At 42.7% G+C, this 19,232-nt stretch overlaps 1 protein-coding gene across 3 annotated transcripts in view; it reads left to right on the top strand.

The window, feature by feature from the left end:
- Positions 1–19,232, top strand: part of LOC147107691 (E3 ubiquitin-protein ligase DZIP3-like) — a 184,962-nt gene that overhangs the window by 104,658 nt on the left and 61,072 nt on the right. For all 3 annotated transcript variants that reach the window (XM_086006917.1, XM_086006916.1, XM_086006915.1), the window contains exons 12-15: positions 606–682; positions 16,460–16,623; positions 18,468–18,521; positions 19,057–19,206. In XM_086006917.1, the coding sequence (XP_085863043.1) occupies positions 606–682; positions 16,460–16,623; positions 18,468–18,521; positions 19,057–19,206 (445 nt within the window). The remainder of the gene's footprint in view (positions 1–605; positions 683–16,459; positions 16,624–18,467; positions 18,522–19,056; positions 19,207–19,232) is intronic.

The following is a 19,232-nucleotide window of genomic DNA, read 5'->3' as shown; positions in this document are numbered from 1 at the left end:
GCATACATTTAAGGCCTGCAGCAGTGCTCACATTTCCTGTGCCTCACTTCCTCTGCCCAATGCAGTCCCCGCTAATGGACTACCCAGCCAGGAAATTTTGGACGCTAGCCACTGGTTCCAGGTAGAGTGCACTTTTAGGGCAAAAACTAAGGGGTCCAGGAAAATAGTCTCATGATTTGTTTATCATTTTTTTGTACAGAAACAGAATATATAGTCAAGACCTTTTTCTATCAAACTATGCAAATATGACAGAAATCAACAATGGCTTCACAGCTCTTCTCTGATTCTTTTGCTTTCTCTTCAAAGTTAATCTAATAATAAAGATAGTCGCAGTGTCATATAAAATTGTAAAAGAAGAGTTTTTGTCACTGTGGCTGCCTTATGCCCTTGGACTGGAATCCTGAATGTCTTCAGTTGAAAGGTGAACAGCTATGGTGATAAAAAGTTACACTGTTACAGTGAATTATTATTACTTGATATTATTTTAACACAGTCACAAAATAACAATCAATTAAGTGATTGTTAGGAGACAATAATAGGCCAGCAGTCATTCTGTCACCAGTGATGTTTTCCGTTTTGTTGACGATTGTTGTGTTGTTTTGCAGTTCCCAGACAAAGAATAGTGAAATGCCCGAGGAGCAGAATCAAGAAATCACACAGGAGTCTGAAACTACAGGAACTGGTAAAGTTGCCCTTATTTTTATTCACGTAAGTGGAGAACATATGAGAACGATTGGTACCAAAGTCTTTCAACTTAGAATTTTTATGGCATTGATTTCAGTATTTCAAACCTGACTAGCCTGTGGAATGTGTAGACCTTTAGGCGCATATGTACAACCAAGGTGACTAAGGGATGGATTTTGCCAGCCCCGAGGAGGCAGGTATGGAGGCAGGACTGCCGGTAAAGTTGCAGAAAGTGGGGGCGGCTGACAAACCCGCCCCATCCCGCCTCCATGCCCTTTTGCTAGGAGGCAGGAAGCCGTCCTGACCCGGGTCCCATCTCCTCGAGGCGGGAAAGGAATTAAAACCTTTTAACTGCCTGTTAACAGGTAATTAACAGGCAGAAAAAAGGATTAGTCCCATTTTACCTTTTCAACTGCAGGCTTCCCGACCTCGGCGAACCCCGCCAGATTAGAGGAGTCGAGTAGGAGGTCAGAGGGGTCTGAAAGTGATATGTAGAGGTGAGTGATGGGTGCAAGTGTGGAGTGGTAAGTATGTAAGGTGAGTGTAAAGTGTTAAAAAAATGTTCACTTAGCTTTGTTTCTGCCTACAGCCTTCATCCGCTCTCAATCAGGAGTCCCGACATCTTCCTTGTAGATTTCACAGACTGGCTGTTGGATCCTCCAAACCAACAGTCATCTGAAATCTACAAAGTAGAAAGGCTTGATGAGTCCTGAACACAAGTGCTCATCAAACTACACAGAATGTCAGTGTTTGACAGCTTCACAGAGCTGTCAAACGCTGACATTTCTTCATTCACGAAATCTTGACAGATGGCACGTCACACGTTGACATGCTCTGTCAGTGACTTCCCCCTAATTGGTCTGCAGAGCCCGCTGGGCGGGCTTAACAAGGTCAATCAGGGGCAAGTCCCGCTGGCTGGCCAGAAGATGACGGAGGCGGGACTGAGATCAGACATGCAGCAGTCCCGCCTCCAACTCGTCTCCCAATCACAAAATCCAGCCCTAAGTCTCTGATGCCACTGGATAAGGAGATACCTACCCGCTTTAGTACAGTTAGGAACTCAATGTGTGTCGAACCACTGCTGCTATCCCATGTCCTACCACTCAATACACAACACATTGGTAAACTAAGCCACTCATTTCCCTTATTATGCTCATTACGCATATTGGCCCATGAAGCATATTGGGCTATAAAACATATCAGAAAGAACATGCTATAGTCAACATCGTGTGAACCAATATGCTTTAAACCCAGTACTCCTGATTCCGCTACAGGTTAAGACAACCAGTTGATTACTAATGGAGTTAGAGCTTACCCATTCTACTCAGTGAGAGGGAATAACCGGCATATAACTTGTAATGAGTTTCATTCTCATTAAGGAGTGTGGATGAACTCTGCTAACTTTGTAGCATAAAACTGAAAAGCCGTACATATCTCTCAGCAGAAACACAAAAGCTACCAGCAAAATTATGAAGGAAGCAGAAAATAAAAGGGTTTTGTCTTTGTACTTGTTTCAAACTCTGATTAAATTGCAAATGTAACTGAATGTTAAGTGTCGAGTGTGCACCAGTAGAGCTCATTTGTGAGTATCTCTCTTTCTCCCCCCGGAACCTTTCCCCATTAGCAGCATGAGCAGTCTGTACTGGAGTGTCTGCTTTTGGAGAAATACCGTCTGAAGAAGAACTGGTCTGAGATAATCTAATAAAGCTGGATTGGGCTATATAGCAGGAACAAATTAATGTAGAGAGTACGCTCAATATATTCAATACTCAACATTGCACTTATAATCAAGCCTCCAATTTTGCTGCAACGCCAATCTCTTCACCTACAAATGGAAAATATAGTAACAAGAAAATTATCATGCATTCAGGAGAATCAGGTTATTATCAGAAAGAAAAGAAGCAAAGTTATATTTTAACTTTAATTATCATTACGGCTAAAGCAGTCACTACTTATGGTCTAATCACCTTCCTTTCTTGCTGATTTGTCATAGTTATAATTTGGGCATGAAATGATTTGTCATAGTTAGCATGTTTTTAGGATGATGGATATTCAGTAGGTGAAAATATAACTAGTCTGATTACCTTAGGCTTTCTATATAGAAGTATGATTTAATAACAGCAACGATTTTAAATTTTATAGCAGAAACAATGATCTTGTTTCTTTACTGGCAGTAAAACCATAATATTTCCGTCTCCCTTACCTGTTATGAACTAAGATATATTTATTAGAAACATTTTTTCGATAGGGTCTCTTGTTAATGGAAAATAATCTTTCTTAAAATACAGAGGTCAGTTTTCATCTTGACTGTATGGGCAGTAATCTGACAGAGTGGATCGCCTGCTATTATAGAGATCATCCTATTTTCATTCCATTGGGTTCTGAAACTCCAGGCAGGCAATGCGCTTCGCCATATTACCAGGATGAAAATTTACCCCAGTGTTTTTAATTCACTCACTAACAAGTAACAATAGGAACATGCGCTCTCTGGAATGTTCATTAAATATAACATGATTTTGAAATCATGCTCAAACATCAAGTTATCTGTTGCAGCTTGGTTTTCTTTTTTCATGTAACATAGTGAAGAAGATAATTGTGATAAGATATCCTGCAGAGTACTAGAAATCTGCAGCTGTTTTCCACTAAACTGATTCATCCAAACATAAAAACAACTTACCAATCAGAGAGATTATATAGAATAGTTTTGAATTTTTAATTCATCCATAATATTTCTGTATCTCTTTTATCCCTCCTGATTAATTTAATGGTATGATTAGTAGCCTAAATGTATCCAAGCAAGTTCTTGCCACAGTAATAACAGATGCCTTATTGAGGTCTATGTGGCATTACATAGGATTACATAGGAGAAACGGCACAGAAACAGGCCATTCGGCCCAACCAGTCCATGCCGGCGTTTATGCTCCACAAGAGCCTCCTCCTGTCTCTTCTCATCTAACTCTATCAGCGTAACCCTCTATTCTCTTCTCCCTCATATGCTTGTCTAGCCTCCCCTTAAATGCATCTATACCATTTGCTTCAACCACACTTTTAGTGATTTGTGTATTTGTACTCCGAGATTCCTTTGTTCCTCTACCCCACCTAGACTTGCACCCTCCAAATGATAAGTGACCTCCCTATTCTTCCTACCAAAATGTAATACCTCCACATTTATCTGTGTTGATCTTCATTTGCCAATTATATGCCCATTCTGCAAGTTTATTAATGTCCTCCCATAATTTATTGCAGTCCTCCTCAGTATTGACTATCCCCCCCCCAATTTGGTATCATCTGCAAATTTAGAAATTGTGTTTTTGATTCCTATGTCTAAATCGTTAATGTAAATTGTGAACAGCAGTGGTCCCAGCACTGATCCTTGTGGAACACCACTACCCACCTTCTGCCACTGTGAATAGCTACCCTTTACTCCTACTCTCTGCTTTCTGTCTTGAAGCCAGCTAGCAATCCATTCTGCTACTTGTCCCCTGACTCTGCATTCTCTGACCTTATTCATTCGTCTATTATGGGGTAACTTATCAAAGGCCTTTTGAAAATCTAGATAAATTACATCTGCATTACCATTGTCTACTCTCTGTTACCTCTTCAAAAAATTCAATAAGGTTGGTCAAGCAAGATTTTCCCTTTTGAAATCCATGCTGACTATTCATTATTATACTTTTTGCTTCTAGATGTTCTTCTATTCTCTCCTTTAGTAGGGATTCCATTATTTTTCTTACCACCGATGTTAAGCTGACCGGTCTATAATTCCCTGGACATGTTCTATCCCCCTTCTTAAATATAGGTATTACGTTAGCCATCTGCCAGTCCTCTGACACTACACCTTTTTCTAGCTAATTTTAAATATGTGTATTAATGCCTCTGCTATCTCTTCCCTAGATTCTTTTAAAATGCGTGGATGCAATCCATCCAGACCAGGGGTTTTATCCTCTCTGAGTTTGATTAGTTTATTTAATATATCCCCTTTTTAAATTTTAAATGCACTTATCTCATTACTCAGCTCATCATCCAGTGTCATGTCCACCTGTTCTATCTCCCTGGTAAATACCGAAGCGAAATAATTATTTAATAGGAAAGAACAAACCCTGTTGAACACCGTTTTAAATGTTTCCCATTGTCGTTCTACATCGTTGTTTGCCAATATTGTTGTCCATTTTATCTTCCCAAGTTCTATTCTCAACCCCTCAAAATCAGCTTTTCTCCAATCTATTAACCTGATTTTTGTCATACTTATGTCCTTCTCTATTATCATCTTAAAGCGTGTTATATTATGGTCACTATTGCCTATATATTCCCTTACTTTTACTTCTCTTATCTGCTTTGGCTCATTCCCCATAACTAGATCCAATAGCGAATCCTCCCTTATTGGGCCTTTTACATATTGGGTTAAAAAGGAGTCCTGTAGACATTGTTGGAACTACATTCTCTTATCCCCGTTACCTACCTCTTCTGTCCAATTAATATCGGGGTAGTTGAAATCTCCCGTGGTCATTATTCTATGTTTTTTACTCATTTCTCTAATTTGTTTGTATATTTCTTCCTCCACCTCCCTTCCACTATTAGGTGGTATGTAGCCTGTGCCTATTACAGGAAACTCTTTGGTATCCGGCACAGACGGGACTGGGATGGTGCCGGTTGATTTAAAATTCCGGATGACGGAGATGGTTATCTACCGAGGCTATTTTTAACAAACAAAAATTTTAAAAATCAAGAAATGTGCGTTATACATTAATTGGGTACTTCACCTACAGAATGTTGTGTTAAATGGATGGTGGAAGATACTTGATTAAGTACAGTACTGCCAGTTGAGGGTAATCCATAACTCTTTAATTACTTAACAGTAAAACAAAACTTATACAGTAAATGACTGTATACAGTACTGTAGTTGACTGTACACTTATTCCAAGTCAGCTGGTTCATCATTGAGGTGTTCGGACTTCCGACAGCGCCAAGAAGCCGAGTAGTGGCAGTTTGGAGAACTACCCCCACTGACTAACTCGGCCACCGCGGGAGACTCGGACTCGGCAACATTTCCGGTTATTGAGGTGTTGTTTTCGGAGTATGAATTTTGCCAGTTAATAGAGAATTCCGGATATTTAGGTGCCGTTTAAACGAGAGTTTCCTGTAGTGTGATTGATCCTTTATTATCTTTTATCTCTATCTCTATCCATATGAATTCTATTTTTATCTTGCTGATCTATGTCCCTTTTTTCTACTGCCATTACGTTATCCCTAATAAGTACAGCTACTCCACCTCCCCATTTTCCCTCTCTATTCTAAATCTATATATATAAATCGGTACTTCTGTCGTTCTGTCTATCTGTCTGTCTGTCATCGCGTGTGCGTTGCGGGTATGCACTCGAAAGTTACAGGGCGTACCTACGCGCGTGTTACCTCCAAAGAAAGCTTACGCTTCCGAGACGGTTTTAAGCGTCTTTACGTTTCGGCCGGGCTAAAATTGCGCCCGCGGTATCCCAAAAACCTTCAACATTCCGCTCATTAGCATCTCATTATCCACTCATTAGCGACAGAGTAACCTCGAGCTCGACCAATCGTACGCCGGGTTGCTGGCGTGTGCCGCCGGGCCAATCGGTGCGTGTGTGGCCGGGCTTTATCGTTCTGAACCGAGGTGAGTCGCCGCCATCTTGATTCCAAACTTTTCCTTTCTTTTTCCCGCTTTCTGCGTCTTAAAAAAAACGTTGCTTTTAAAACACATATTGTTTTTTAAAAAATGATTTAGAAAGTAATTAACTTATCTAATCTCATTAATTTTCCTACCTTTCCCCGTTTTTACAGGTAGGCCTAGAAGCCTCGGCGTCTCCTCCACACCCACGCCCGAGCTAGGCACCTCCCGGCCCCACTCGAAGGCTGGAGGGCTGAGCCTCAGCCCAGCGCCGCTAGGGTGCGCGCGCAGCAGGAGCTGAGACGCGCTGTCTCTCTCTGGCTGGCCGGGGGGCGGGGCTTGCTGAGCGTCCAGCGTTACCCTGGCAACCGGGCCCGCCGGACGTCTCCCACAGCCGCAATCGGCGGTCTTCACCTCGGGGGGGGGGGGGGGGCGCGACCCTCGGGGGGGGGGGGGCCGCGACCCTCGGGCGGGGGGTGGGGGTCCGCGCGCGCAGCAGGAGCAGCTGAGACGCGGCGTCTCTCTCTCTGGCTTGGTCAGCGTCACGGTTACCCTGGCAACCGGGCCCGCCGGCCGAGAGAGACGCCGCGTCTCAGCTCCTGCTGCGCGCGCAATCGGCGGTCTTCACCTCGGGGGGGGGCGACCCTCAGGGGGCGGGGGGCGCGCGCAATCGGCGGTCTTCACCTCGGGGGGGGGCGCCCCTCCCCCTCCCCCCCTCCCTCCCTTCCTTCCCCCCCTCCCTCCCTTCCTTCCCCGCCCTCCCCCTCCCTCCCTTCCCCGCCCCTCCCTTCCCCCTCCCTCCCTTCCCCCTCCCTCCCTTCCCCCTCCCTCCCTTCCCCGCCCTCTCCCTCCCCCCCACCCTCCCTTCCCCTCCCCCCGCCCTCCCTTCCCCTCCCCCTGCCCTCCCTTCCCCTCCCCCTGCCCTCCCTTCCCTTCCCTTCCCCTCCCCCTGCCCTCCCTTCCCCTCCCCCTGCCCTCCCTTCCCCTCCCCCCCTCCTGCCCTCCCTTCCCCTGCCCTCCCTTCCCCTCCCCCTGCCCTCCCTTCCCCTCCCCCTGCCCTCCCCCCCGCCCTCCCTTCCCCTCCCCCTCCCCCCCTCCCTCCCCTCCCCTCCCTCCCCCCCTCCCTCCCTCCCTCCCTCCCTCCCTCCCCCCCTCTTCCAACAACAACATTCCCTCGAAAAAGCCTCGGCACCGCCGGGCACTTCAGCTAGTATGTTATATTTTCAGTGGTGATGATAGCCTTATAATCCATGAATGACAGAGTCCCAAATAAGATGTGGTTAATCTCGTGTGCAAATAAAAATTGTATCACACCAAACTTCAATAAGCACTTAAACTATTTGTATTACAAGATTAAGTTAATAACAACTGCAAATTACCACCTTGGGAAATATATATATTTCTCCACATGGTAATGTTCCTACTAAAGTGGTGTACTATAAGGGTGCACTTCTATTGCGTCTTTAGCAGTGCTGCAAACCACAAATGGCTTCTGCTTCACAACTTGCAGTGTAATTCTAGAGTTGGGAATCCCTGGAGGAGGTAGTCTGACACTGCATTAAATATAATTCCAGTGTGATGTCAAACCTGGCTTAAAGAGTACTTGAATGATCTCTTAGATTCTTAAGCACTTTTTAAATCTACTTGGAGCTGATATAAACTTTTAGAGTGCAGACGCTCAAGCTCGCATTCTCTGAGTATTTACATTTTAACCACAGGGAGGTGAGCGCTGCATCTACAGAGTGCTCTCTCCAGTGAAGAAAAATTGCAGTTTGAACCAGGCAATATAAACAACATCTCAGACTGTTAGCTGCGGTTTAAATGCATCATAAGTTGTGGAAATTATTTTTTATTGTTACTTTTCTGCGATTGCATGTATGTTAAAATATAACTTGCAAGGATGTTACTTCATTTTTATATAGTTTGCATCAAAGGAGCTTGTTATCAGTTGGTAAATTCTGTTTCTAATGTGTAGAGAGTGACTACCTTGGTGTAATACTGCAGAATGCCAGCTGATCTAATGGAACAGATGCATTTTCACTGTAGCTGTTTGTCTATTTCCAATTCTTCTTTCTTGGAATTTTTTTTCCAACTGAGGGGGCCGGATTTTTCTAATTAAATTTTGCTGTCTTCATACGGATGAATATTATGCGATTGTAAAATTTGCTTCCATGCAGGTGAGCATATTCCTTGCATTTTACTGATCTGTATTTAAGTTATGGAGAAGTGTTGTTTAAAGAATAGGAACCAGGAAAAAGCCAGTCACCTGACCGTCCACAGCTCTGAAAACCTTCATTAGATCCCCAAAGCCACAACCAAGTTAGTTTCTCAGGCATATATAAAATTTGTGCTCAGACGTTACAAGAGCAAGGATAGCCTGTGAATGAAAGACCTCAGTTGAATCTATCTATATCGATTTACAAGGTAGCAAATACAATTAACACCCACATGAAATTAAAAGAACGGCAAATGAAATAAAATCAACTTCCAGACATGTCAACCATTCCTGCATGCACGAATGGGACCCCAAAGCCTCAGCAGAATTCTGGAGATGTTTTGGTGGGGAGAGCACAATCTTTTATATTATCTTACTGTGTCCAAATATACAATCCTATTGGCAAAAAAGTGTTGCACAGAATCCAATTGAGACGTATCCAGTGCACTACCTTCAACACCTTACAATAGCGATGACTAGATTTGGGGAAACTCCTGAATTCCATCCTAATGACAATGTGATTGTGGACCCCACTGAGGTGGCATGAGGTTGATCTTCTCCCTACCTCTGACTGCCCCCCACCCCCCCAACCCCACCCCAAGGTCAATGTGATTTCTGGCAGTATGGAAAATAGCCCAGTTAGAAAAAATTATGTAGTCACTAAGCCTGAACCAGGAGAATTCTTTGAAATCTCCTTCCCATTCTTTGTCTACTGCCAAAAACTGTAGAAATCTATTAGTATTCCCCTACAGTCTAGGTACCTTGCAAAAGGGATCTTTGTGGCTGTGTTGCTATAGTTTTGAAAGCTGTCATCAATGTCACTGCAACAGCCAGCTAAAGCAATGTACCTAAAAAATCAATAACCCTCACTTGAAACAGGCACCTGGGCTAGCAATAAGGCTTCCTTCTTACAAAAGCAAAATACCACAGATGCTGGAAATCTGAAATAAAAACAGTAAAATGCTGGAAATACTCAGCAGGTCAGGCAGCATCTGTGGAGAGAGAAATAGAGTTAACGGTTCAGGTCGATGACCTTTCATCAGAACTGGACATGCTGTTTCAAGAGCACACTAACAAGTCATCAAATGCAGTGATTTTATTTCTGAAAGCTCTTTTTTTGAAATGAAAACAAAATGCTGGAAATAATCAGCAGGTCAGGCAGCATCTGTGGAGAGAGAAACGGAGTTAATGTTTCAGGTCAGTGACCTTTCGTCAGAACTAATGTCTGACCTGCTGCGTATTTCCAGCATTTTCTGTTTTTATTTCAGGCTTTCTTCTTATCTCATTCTAAACTTCTGCATCATATACACTAAATCATGCTTTCTGTACACTATGGCAACAGTATCTAAACATATGACTCTTGTAACAGAATAATTGCAAAAAGAAATAGAGGAAAAAACGCAAGCATGAACAAGAAAAAAATTACATATATATTAGTGAGTCTCCTGTTTTATAAGTACAGGACTATGATACTATATAAAATAGAATCTAGGTGTGCTAAAGCAAAATACTGTGGATGCTGGAAATCTGAAATAAAAACCGAAAATGCTGGAAACACTCAGCATCTGTGGAGAGAGAAACAGAGTTAACGTTTTAGGTCGATGGCCTTTCATCAGAACTGGAAAAAGTTAGAGATGAAACAGATTTTAAGCAACTGCAGGGAAAGGGGTGAGGGGAGGAAAGAATAAAGGGAAGGTCTGTGATAGGATGAAAGGCAGGAGAGATTAAATGACAAAAGGGATGATTGTACAAAGCAAAAGGAGATGGTAACGGGACAAGTAAAGAAACAAAAGATGGGTCTGGAAGAGGTGTAAATAGCGATGGCAGAATCATTAACAGCTGCCATCTGAAAAAATAGGGGCAGAGGTTATGGTCTGAAATTGTTGAACTCGATGTTGCATCCAGAAGGCTGTAAAGTGCCTAATAGAAAGATGAGGTGCTGTTCCTCGAGCTTACGTTGAGCTTTGTTGGAACCGTGTAAGAAGCCGAGGACAGAGGAGTCAGAGTGGGAGTGGAGCGGAGAATTAAAAGTGACAGGTGACTGGAAGCTCGGGGTCACGCTCACGGACTGAACGGAGGTGTTCCACAAAGCGGTCACCCATTCTGCGTTTGGTCTCCCCAATGTAGAGGAGACCGCATCGTGAGCAGCGAATACAGTATACTAAATTGCAAGATGTACAAGTAAATCGCTGTTTCACCTGGAAGGGGTGTTTGGGGCCCTGGACAGTGGGAAGGAAGGAGGTAAAAGGACAGGTGTTGCATCTCCTGCGCTTGCATGGGAAGGTGCCGTGGGAGGGGGTGTTGGGAGTGATTGAGGAGTGGACCAGGATCCTTTGGAATGCTGAAGGGGGAGGGGAAGATGTGTTTGGTGGTGGGATCACGCTGAAGGTGGTGGAAATGGCGGAGGATGATCCGTTGAATGTGGAGGCTTTTGGGGTAAAAGGTGAGGACAAGGATCGTGGTTCCAGGAGGGAGGGGAAGGAGTGACAGCAGAAGTGTGGGAAATGGAATGGACGCGGTCAAGATACAAGTCAACCATTGTAATGGGGAATCCTTGGTTGAGGAAAAAGGAAGACCTATCGGAAGCACTATTATGGAAGGTGGCATCGTCAGAACAGATGTGACGGAGACGGAGAAACCGGGAGAATGGAATAGAGTCCTTACAGGAAGCGGGGTGGAAGGAAGTGTATTCCAGGTATCTGAGGGAGTCAGTGGGCTTATAGTGGATGTTTGTCGATATCCCCAGAAGTGGAGACAGAGAAGTCGAGGATGGGAAGGTACAAGTCATAGATGGACCATGTGAAGGTGAGGGAAGTGTGGCAATTGGAAGCAAATCTAGGTGTGTATCCTTTTAAGGCTAAATAGAATTGCTTTTGATTTTTGAAATGAATACTGGGGTCAGTTACAGGTCAGGTACAGGTAGACTATCCTTTATCCGAAAACCTCGGGACCAGCCGTGTTTCGGTTTTCGGAGAATTTCGGATTTCGGAAGGTGGGTCGGCGGGGGGTCGTGCGCACGACTTACGCTGACGCTCAGCGTAAGTCGCGGGGGTCGGGGTCGGCGGGGGGGTCCGCGGGGGGTCGTGCGCACGACTTACCCTTTATCCGAACTTCCGAAACCAGAACCCTCTAAAAACCGAAGGTTTTTTCGTTCAGTGTAAGTCGTGCGCACGACTTACGCTGAACGAAAAAACCTTCGGTTTTTAGAGGGTTTCGGTTTTCGGAAGTTCGGATAAAGGGTAGTCTACCTGTATTACATAAAAATTACAGCACAAAACAGGCCATTTGGACCAACCGGTCCGTGTTGGTATTTATCCACCGTACAAGCAGTAGTCCTAATCCCATGTGCCTTCCCTGTTCCGATATCCCTTTACTCCACTTTCTTTCAACCACCTATCTAACTTGTTATTAAATGTTGAAAAGGTCTCTGAAGATCAAACCCTGGTTTTGTTTCACTGAGTCAGTTAAGGACTTGGAAGACATTGTAGAACTGGGATGTTCTTAGAAAGAGAGAGATGAAATACAATGCGTTTTAAGATGGTTTGCATCTATCAGATTTGGATGCAGATGATAGAAGCTGTAAATTATCCTAATTGTAAAGAATCATTGTTGAAAAAGTTTAAACTTTCTGCCATTTACACCTAGCTTGGAGCTGTTCAATTGTCTTTAATTTGCTTTAACCTGCTGTTCTAAGGTGTGCTGCAGCCGTTGGAAAAAGTGGAAGTCAGGGCTGGTAGGACCAGGGCTGGGAGTCAATCACCTGGGAAGAAAGGCCCACTTAGGTGTAGCAGAATGAATCTGCCTAGGTTAGAATATGTTTGACTATGATTAAGTGTTACAGAAAAATATTACATAAAAATACTTCAGGAAATGTGTGATGGTGTGAAAATTGAACTTTTAATATAATTTTTTCTGTATATGAGTGCCAGCTGTGGCTCAGTTGGTAGCGCTCTCACCTCTGAGTCAGAAGGTTGGGAGTTCAAGTCCCACTCCAGAGACTCCAGAAAATCTAGGCTGACATTCCAGTGCAGTACTGAGGGAGTGCTGTTCTGTCGGAGGTGCCGTCTTTCGGATGAGATGTTAAACCGAGGCCCCATCTGCTCTTCCAAGTGGATTTAAAAGATCCCATAGCACTATTTCGAAGAAGAGCAGGGGAGTTATCCCTGGTGTTCTGGCCAATATTTATCCCTCAACCAGCATCACTAAAAACAGATTATCTGGTCATTATCACATTGCTATTTAGTGGGAGCTTTCTGTGCGCAAATTGGCTGCCGCATTTCCTACATTACAACAGTGACTACACTTCAAAAGTACTTAATTGGCTGTAAAAAACTTCATTGGTTGTAAAGCACTTCGGGACGTCCAGTGGTTGTGAAAGGCGTTATATAAATGCAAATCTTTCTTTCTTAGGTCTGTGTGCACTTCCTATCTACATAACCTAACTTCCTGCTATCACGTTTTTGTCACACTTTATGGGCTGGATTTTGTCAATGGGGACGTGATGGAGGCAGGACTCCCACTTTTTGGGTTGTAGTCCTGCCTCCATCGATTTGTGGCCAACCCACATGATTTTCCCTTGATTGACCTTGTTGAGCCCGCCCAGTGGGCTCAGCAGGCTAATTAAGGGACACCCAGTTACAGGTGACGTCAGGGATTGACATTTCATCTGTCAAGAGCTTTTGACAGATGAAATATCAGCATTTGACAGCTCTGTGAAGCTGTCAAACACTGACAATCTGACTTCTAACTTGAGTCCTTCTCCACAGACTCAGAAATCTCTCCAGAACAAAAAGCAGAATGCTGCAACTTTTGACAGCTCGCGGCCATTCTGCTTTCTGTGCCGGTGAGATGAGGGACTCCCGAGATCTGAAGGAAGGAAGCCTGCATTAGTAAGTAAAGGTAAGTAAAACTTATTTAAACTCTTTACACACACCAAACACACTTACCTCTGCACTCATGCACCCATCACTCACCTGAACACCGGACATCTCGAACCCTTCAAGCCCTTCAGCCCGATGGTCCGCCTTGCTAACTTGGCGTGGTTTGGAGCCATCGGGCAGCCCACACTTCAGGGCTAAAAATAGGGATTAGGCCAAAAACTGCCTGTTAACTACCTGTTAATAGGCAGTTAATTGGCACTAATCCCCTTCCCGCCTCGGGGAGGCGGCTACCAGCACAGGTCGGGTACCCGCCTCCTGGGAAACGGGCATGGAGGTGGGTTGGGGGCGGGAAGGGTTCATGCCCCCCGATTCTGCAATTTTCCCCCCACTCCCGCCTCCACGGGGCTTGGAAATTCGAGCCCTATGTGTCAGCTTTCTACCATTATAAATTCCTATGTCCACATTTATACTGTGTTTTGCCAAGTGAACTCATCTTGTAATTGCTTAGTCTGATCAGGTTCCCACAAATCTCTCAAATGTGTTCTGAATTTTTTTTATTTTTTTCCCCTCAGTAACTGAATTTCTGGAGCACAAAATAAGAGATTAAACAAAATTTTTTTTAAATTAATATTTCACAATAACTTTGTTAACTAGCTAGCTTTTACTAGTTGTTATGCGAGATCAATAATGGTAAGACAATGGCTCAGATTAATGGTGCTCGCTGTTATTTATGCGGAAATGCTAAAGCAACTTCAGGCGTGGGGTAGATGCGCAGTTAAACTCAAAAATCCAAAGGTTGCTGTCCGGGATGCGCCGCCCCACCATTAGCTTTGTGACAACGGCATCTAGCTATCTGCCTCACCATTGAAATGTGTTGAATGACGTGAAGTTGCTGTATTTGCAAGTTAGATACGAGCTAAACTCACCACAGAAAGTTAAGTCTTGTCTATTCCAGTCTAAGTACCCTTTTAACGGCGTGATAAGTGATAATTACTGCCAGTCAACCTCTCCGGCACTGAAAATGAACCATTACAAGTGTGGAGTCTCATTCCTTCAGGTTTTAATTGTTGTTGGAGATTTTAAAATACTTTTCCTTTCTGTCTCTTTTCTCTCTCTCTTTCTTAATCCAATCTTTCTTTCCTTCTCTTTATTTCTCTTTCTGTACCAGATTTGACATTGAATTCACCCCCTCTAATTTACACTTCCTGCTCAGTCCTTGCACTGTTGATTTCACAATTGTTTAATCTGATTGGTTAAAGAGATACACAGTTCCATGTCCTGTTTACACAGGTCCCAGATGACCTGATACCCTGACTGTGATGTGATCAACTCGCACTTTCAGCAACATGCCACACAAAAATTTTTAAACTTAAATGTGCTAGGGCAAGTTTAACTAATGGCAGATGCCATTAGATGCTCTGCTACAGCAAATTCTGGCCCAATATGCTTACAAGCAAAGTTTCACTAGTTCAAAGTTTAATGCTTCAAATAAGGTAAAGTTCTTACAGCCAAAGTTTAGTTGGGGAAACAATATCTCGAGTTTAGAGTTCTTGACTGAAATTCAAATTCCCATTACAATTCACTGTACCTTTCTTGACTACAAATGACTAATCTAAATGCATTTATACGGCATGCTGAGCATAGCCTATTCACGCTTTGTTCATGTGCAACTGTACATCTGTAAGCTAAAATATATATGTGACCAATGGGTAAAGTTATACTACTAATTGACATGGGTGAGGATGACTGCATTTTTCAAACATCTAGTTTTCTTCTTTTTCAGGCGTCTTATCTCTCCCTCCAGGCCATTTTAATTAGGTCTTAAGGGTAGTGCCAAGCAGTATAATTTCTGTTCTCTCTTGGTCCATGCCATGGTAAAGATGCAGTTGTTTAGTTCAAGTGATGTCTCTCTCTTTCTATTTCCATCTCTTTTTCTCTTCCTCTCTCTATTGTGCTGTGGCAGAGAGGGAACCATTCTGTTTGTGATTCAGTGTGTGCTGAAGTTAATTCTCTACATTTGAACCCTTGTTTACCCATATCTCAAGCAACATGATGCAATTGATCAATTGTAATATCATTTGTGTCTTTTAATGCCTTCATTAAAGTTTTTACTTGAAGCCTCAGCGTCTACCAAAAGACTGGCCTGGGATTTGATATTTAACCTGAAGCTGTGCACTGAACTTGGATTGTGGAGTCTGAGCATGTACAATGTACTTAATTTCCCAGGATACATCAGTATCATTCAGTCAGTTGTATTGATGAAACTTTTCTTTCGCAGTTTCAGCCCAGTAGCTTTTCTTTAAATAATTTTAACTCACATTTTAAAAGCTATGTTCAGGTAAAATTTATAATGAGACTTTTTTAAACTGACTGTGTGTGTGTGTGTGATGAAATAAAATGGCAAGTATACTGATTACATACCAGTTTCAGCTTTTGTTTTGTGTTCTATAAATTTCAGAAAATTCATTTAGCTGAGAGTGGGTTGAAAGACAGAAAAATGTGTCCTACTTCATTCTTGAATTCAATTTTCAATAAAAAATTGTTAAATTCCCAACCAACTATCTCATCTGTGTTTTGTTGATGGCTAGAAAAGGTGGATGGCCTAAACAAGTAACTTGAACTTTGAAAGCAAACAAAGCTTCTTTGAGGGAAATCAATAGGAAGGAAAGGTAGGGGCAGGGGGAAACAGATTGAGGATGAGTTATGTCTCATCATACCTGCCTTTGTGGGGAGTGAATGGGAATGGGGATGGGGGGGGGTGAAAGTAGTGGTAGGCATGAGCTTATTTTAAAGCTTGTACAAGACTTTAAGATATTTTTTTATCTCTGGAGCAATATTCCCTTTTGCTCTGCAGCTCCCATGCAGTCGGCTCACCGGCTTTTAAATAGGAAAAACCGCGCATGCGCAGCATTTTGAATGGGTCGCACAGCCCCTTAAAGGGGCACGGCACCCCCAAAAAATTAAAGGGAACATTGCTATGGACTTCAGTTTTGATATGGGTTTTTCACATTTTAAATTTTTTTTTCTGTTTAACTGTGTTAGGTTTGAAATCTGCTCAGGACAGTTTAACAACTGCACCTGATCTCGAGGATAACCAGAGGATGCCTGCACCTTTTCTGGTTTCTGCTGCTTCTCCCGATGAATCATGTGACTCCAAGGATAGAAGTGAAGATGAACCTGAAAATGAGGAGACTAGCCAGATGAAGGTAAGTAGTATACAGTCTGAAATACCATCACTTCTTCAACAGAATCCGCATTATATTCTTCTTTTAAAGTACTGTAATTTAACTGCAAGGAGGGTTATGTGGGTGACTTATTTTTAACCAAAGGCTGCCCACTTCCAATATATTTACAGTTAACAGATAAACCCTTGTAAGGTCGTATGTGACTGAGGCTATATACATGTGAACGTATAATAATGTATGAGCTAATTTAAGAGTGGACAGGTGATTATTAGTGAATAGGGTATACTGTAATTAGGAGAAGCGTGTGTAAGATTCATCAAGTGGAGAATTATATTTAAGTGCAAGTTGTGCATGAAGGTTATTTTCCAAGCATTTTATTTTAACTTGTTCACCTCCCTCGCCAGTGAGACCGCATTTATTGTCAAGTTGGCGAGAAGGTGCTGGGGGGGGGCTTTCTTCCTGACCCACTGCAGTCTTTGTGGTGACCGTGCTCCCATAGCGGTGTTAAGTAGGGAACTGCAAGATTTTGACCCAGCAACTATGAAAGAACAGCAAAGTATGTCCAGGTCAGGATGGTTTGTGACTTGGAAAAGAACTTGCAGAACTTGATGTTCCCATGCTACTTCTGCTCTTGTCCTTTGTGGTAGATGTCCCTAGGATGGGAGATGCTGTTGATGAAGTAAGTTTGGCAAGTTGTTGCAGTACATCCTGTAGATTATTCATACTGCAGCCACAGTGTGCCTGTGGTGGGGTGAGTGGGTACCGAGTTCAGTGGCAGACTGCTTTGTCCTGGATGTGTTACGCTTCTAAGTGTTGCAGCTGCAACCATCCAGTGGTCTAATATTGTTTCTAGCACTGCCCCGATGAATATTGTTGGATTCATATTTTTATTTTTCCTCTTGGATTCTTGTCTGCTGCACCTTGGACAGCTGACGAATCTTTTCATGCCAGTGGTGCTGACTGCATGACTAACAGGAAGCCTTGGTGCAGTGAGGTTACACATTTTTTTTCTCCCTTGTAGGTGAAGCCCGATGCCATTAGGTGGCACCCAAGTAATTCCAACCCAACGGTGTTGACACTAATCAAGTTTGACAGACAAATTCATGTCAGATAGTACTTCAAACTATAAAGATGGAAGCATTTTAATTGTTATGCTGGTACATTTTGACAGCTTTGGTACTTTACCTATTTATTTTTGTACCCAAAATGATCTAATTAGATAGGTTGAGCATCATTAAGGTTGTCTAATTAGTTTGTATTAATATTATTCAGTTCAAGTAAGTGATTTCTCATTTCCATATAACCTGTACCAAAAGTAAATACCTATGCCGATACAAAAATGGGTAACTGCTCTTCATGTCCTTTTAGGCGTCAGTTCGGCTTAGCTGGTAGCACTCTTGCCTTTGAGTCAGAAGATTATGAGCCCAAGTCTTGGCCCAGGACTTCAACACATCACTTAGACTGACACTTCAGTGCAGTACTGAGGGGGTGTTGCATTGTTAGAGATGCTGTCCTTTGGATAACACGTTAAACTGAGTCCTAGGTCTGCCTGTTCCAGTGGTTCAGGTGGATGTTAAAGATCTCATAACAGTATTCAGAGAAGAACAGGCAGTTCTGGTCTTCCACATAGTAGCAGTAACTACACAATATAAAGCATTTATGTGAAGTGCTTTGTGGCATTTCTAAAATATGATTAGGTACTACATAAATGCATTTTTTTTCCACTGCTCTCAAGTAAGCCATTAGCTGAAGAAACTGTTAAATTGGTTACTTTACAGAAGTAAATCGTGTCAATTGCTGGGCTGGAGGAGAAATGTGAAAAATATTATGTTGCTCTATCACATGTTGCTCTGTTTTGTTTGCAGACTTTGGATGGAATGGTTGATGCCTGTATCAACACTGATGATGTTGATTTCAAGGTAGTTTAACATTTTTTTAAAACACAATGAAGTTAATTCGTTTTTTTTCCCTTTTCTCCGCTATAGTAAACCACCCAGTTATCATGCTGTTCTTTCACCTCTGTAATAGGGTTTTAATTCATCTCAGACTTATGTGTTGAAGTCTCCTCTCTGTGGGTCCTACATGAAATTAGTTCAGTAGTTTCAACTCAGTTCATACTGGGCATGAGTGCAACTCACAAGTGCCCATATTTTGCCGCCCACAGTCAGAGAGGCTATGAGGATTGGTGAAGTGAGAAGTAGAAAGCATTCACGCCATTAGTACACAGATAATCCAACTGTTTAGCTATTAGTTTGAACATGGCCTCATTTTGCTGTGTAATGTACCGTGCGATGGAAAAAATAGACATTTAAAACCTATCTCTTGATGATCTAAACAGAACTCATTCATAACATTTCATGCATAGTTCTCAAAATTGTTTTAAAAAAAAACGTTTTTTAAAAATCTAATCAAATGTCCTTCTATTAGGCTAAGTACTGCTTTTCCCTTCTATAGGAGACTTACAAGAGAATAGAGGCAGAGAGGTATGGATTGATACATACCATCGAAGACCTGCGTGACAGCTGCAAACAAATAGAAAATGAAAGCCATCTTGAAATTAAAGCATGGAAACAAAGAATCCAAGAGAAAGAGAAACAGTGTGAGGTATATGCCTAACGTTCACCATTATT

Source organism: Somniosus microcephalus, chromosome 14 (genome assembly GCF_052327205.1).
Source record: "Somniosus microcephalus isolate GS21.2 chromosome 14, FLI_Smic_1.0, whole genome shotgun sequence".
NCBI classification, from domain to species: Eukaryota; Metazoa; Chordata; class Chondrichthyes; order Squaliformes; family Somniosidae; genus Somniosus; species Somniosus microcephalus.
This window is presented reverse-complemented; position numbering and strand designations above follow the sequence as displayed.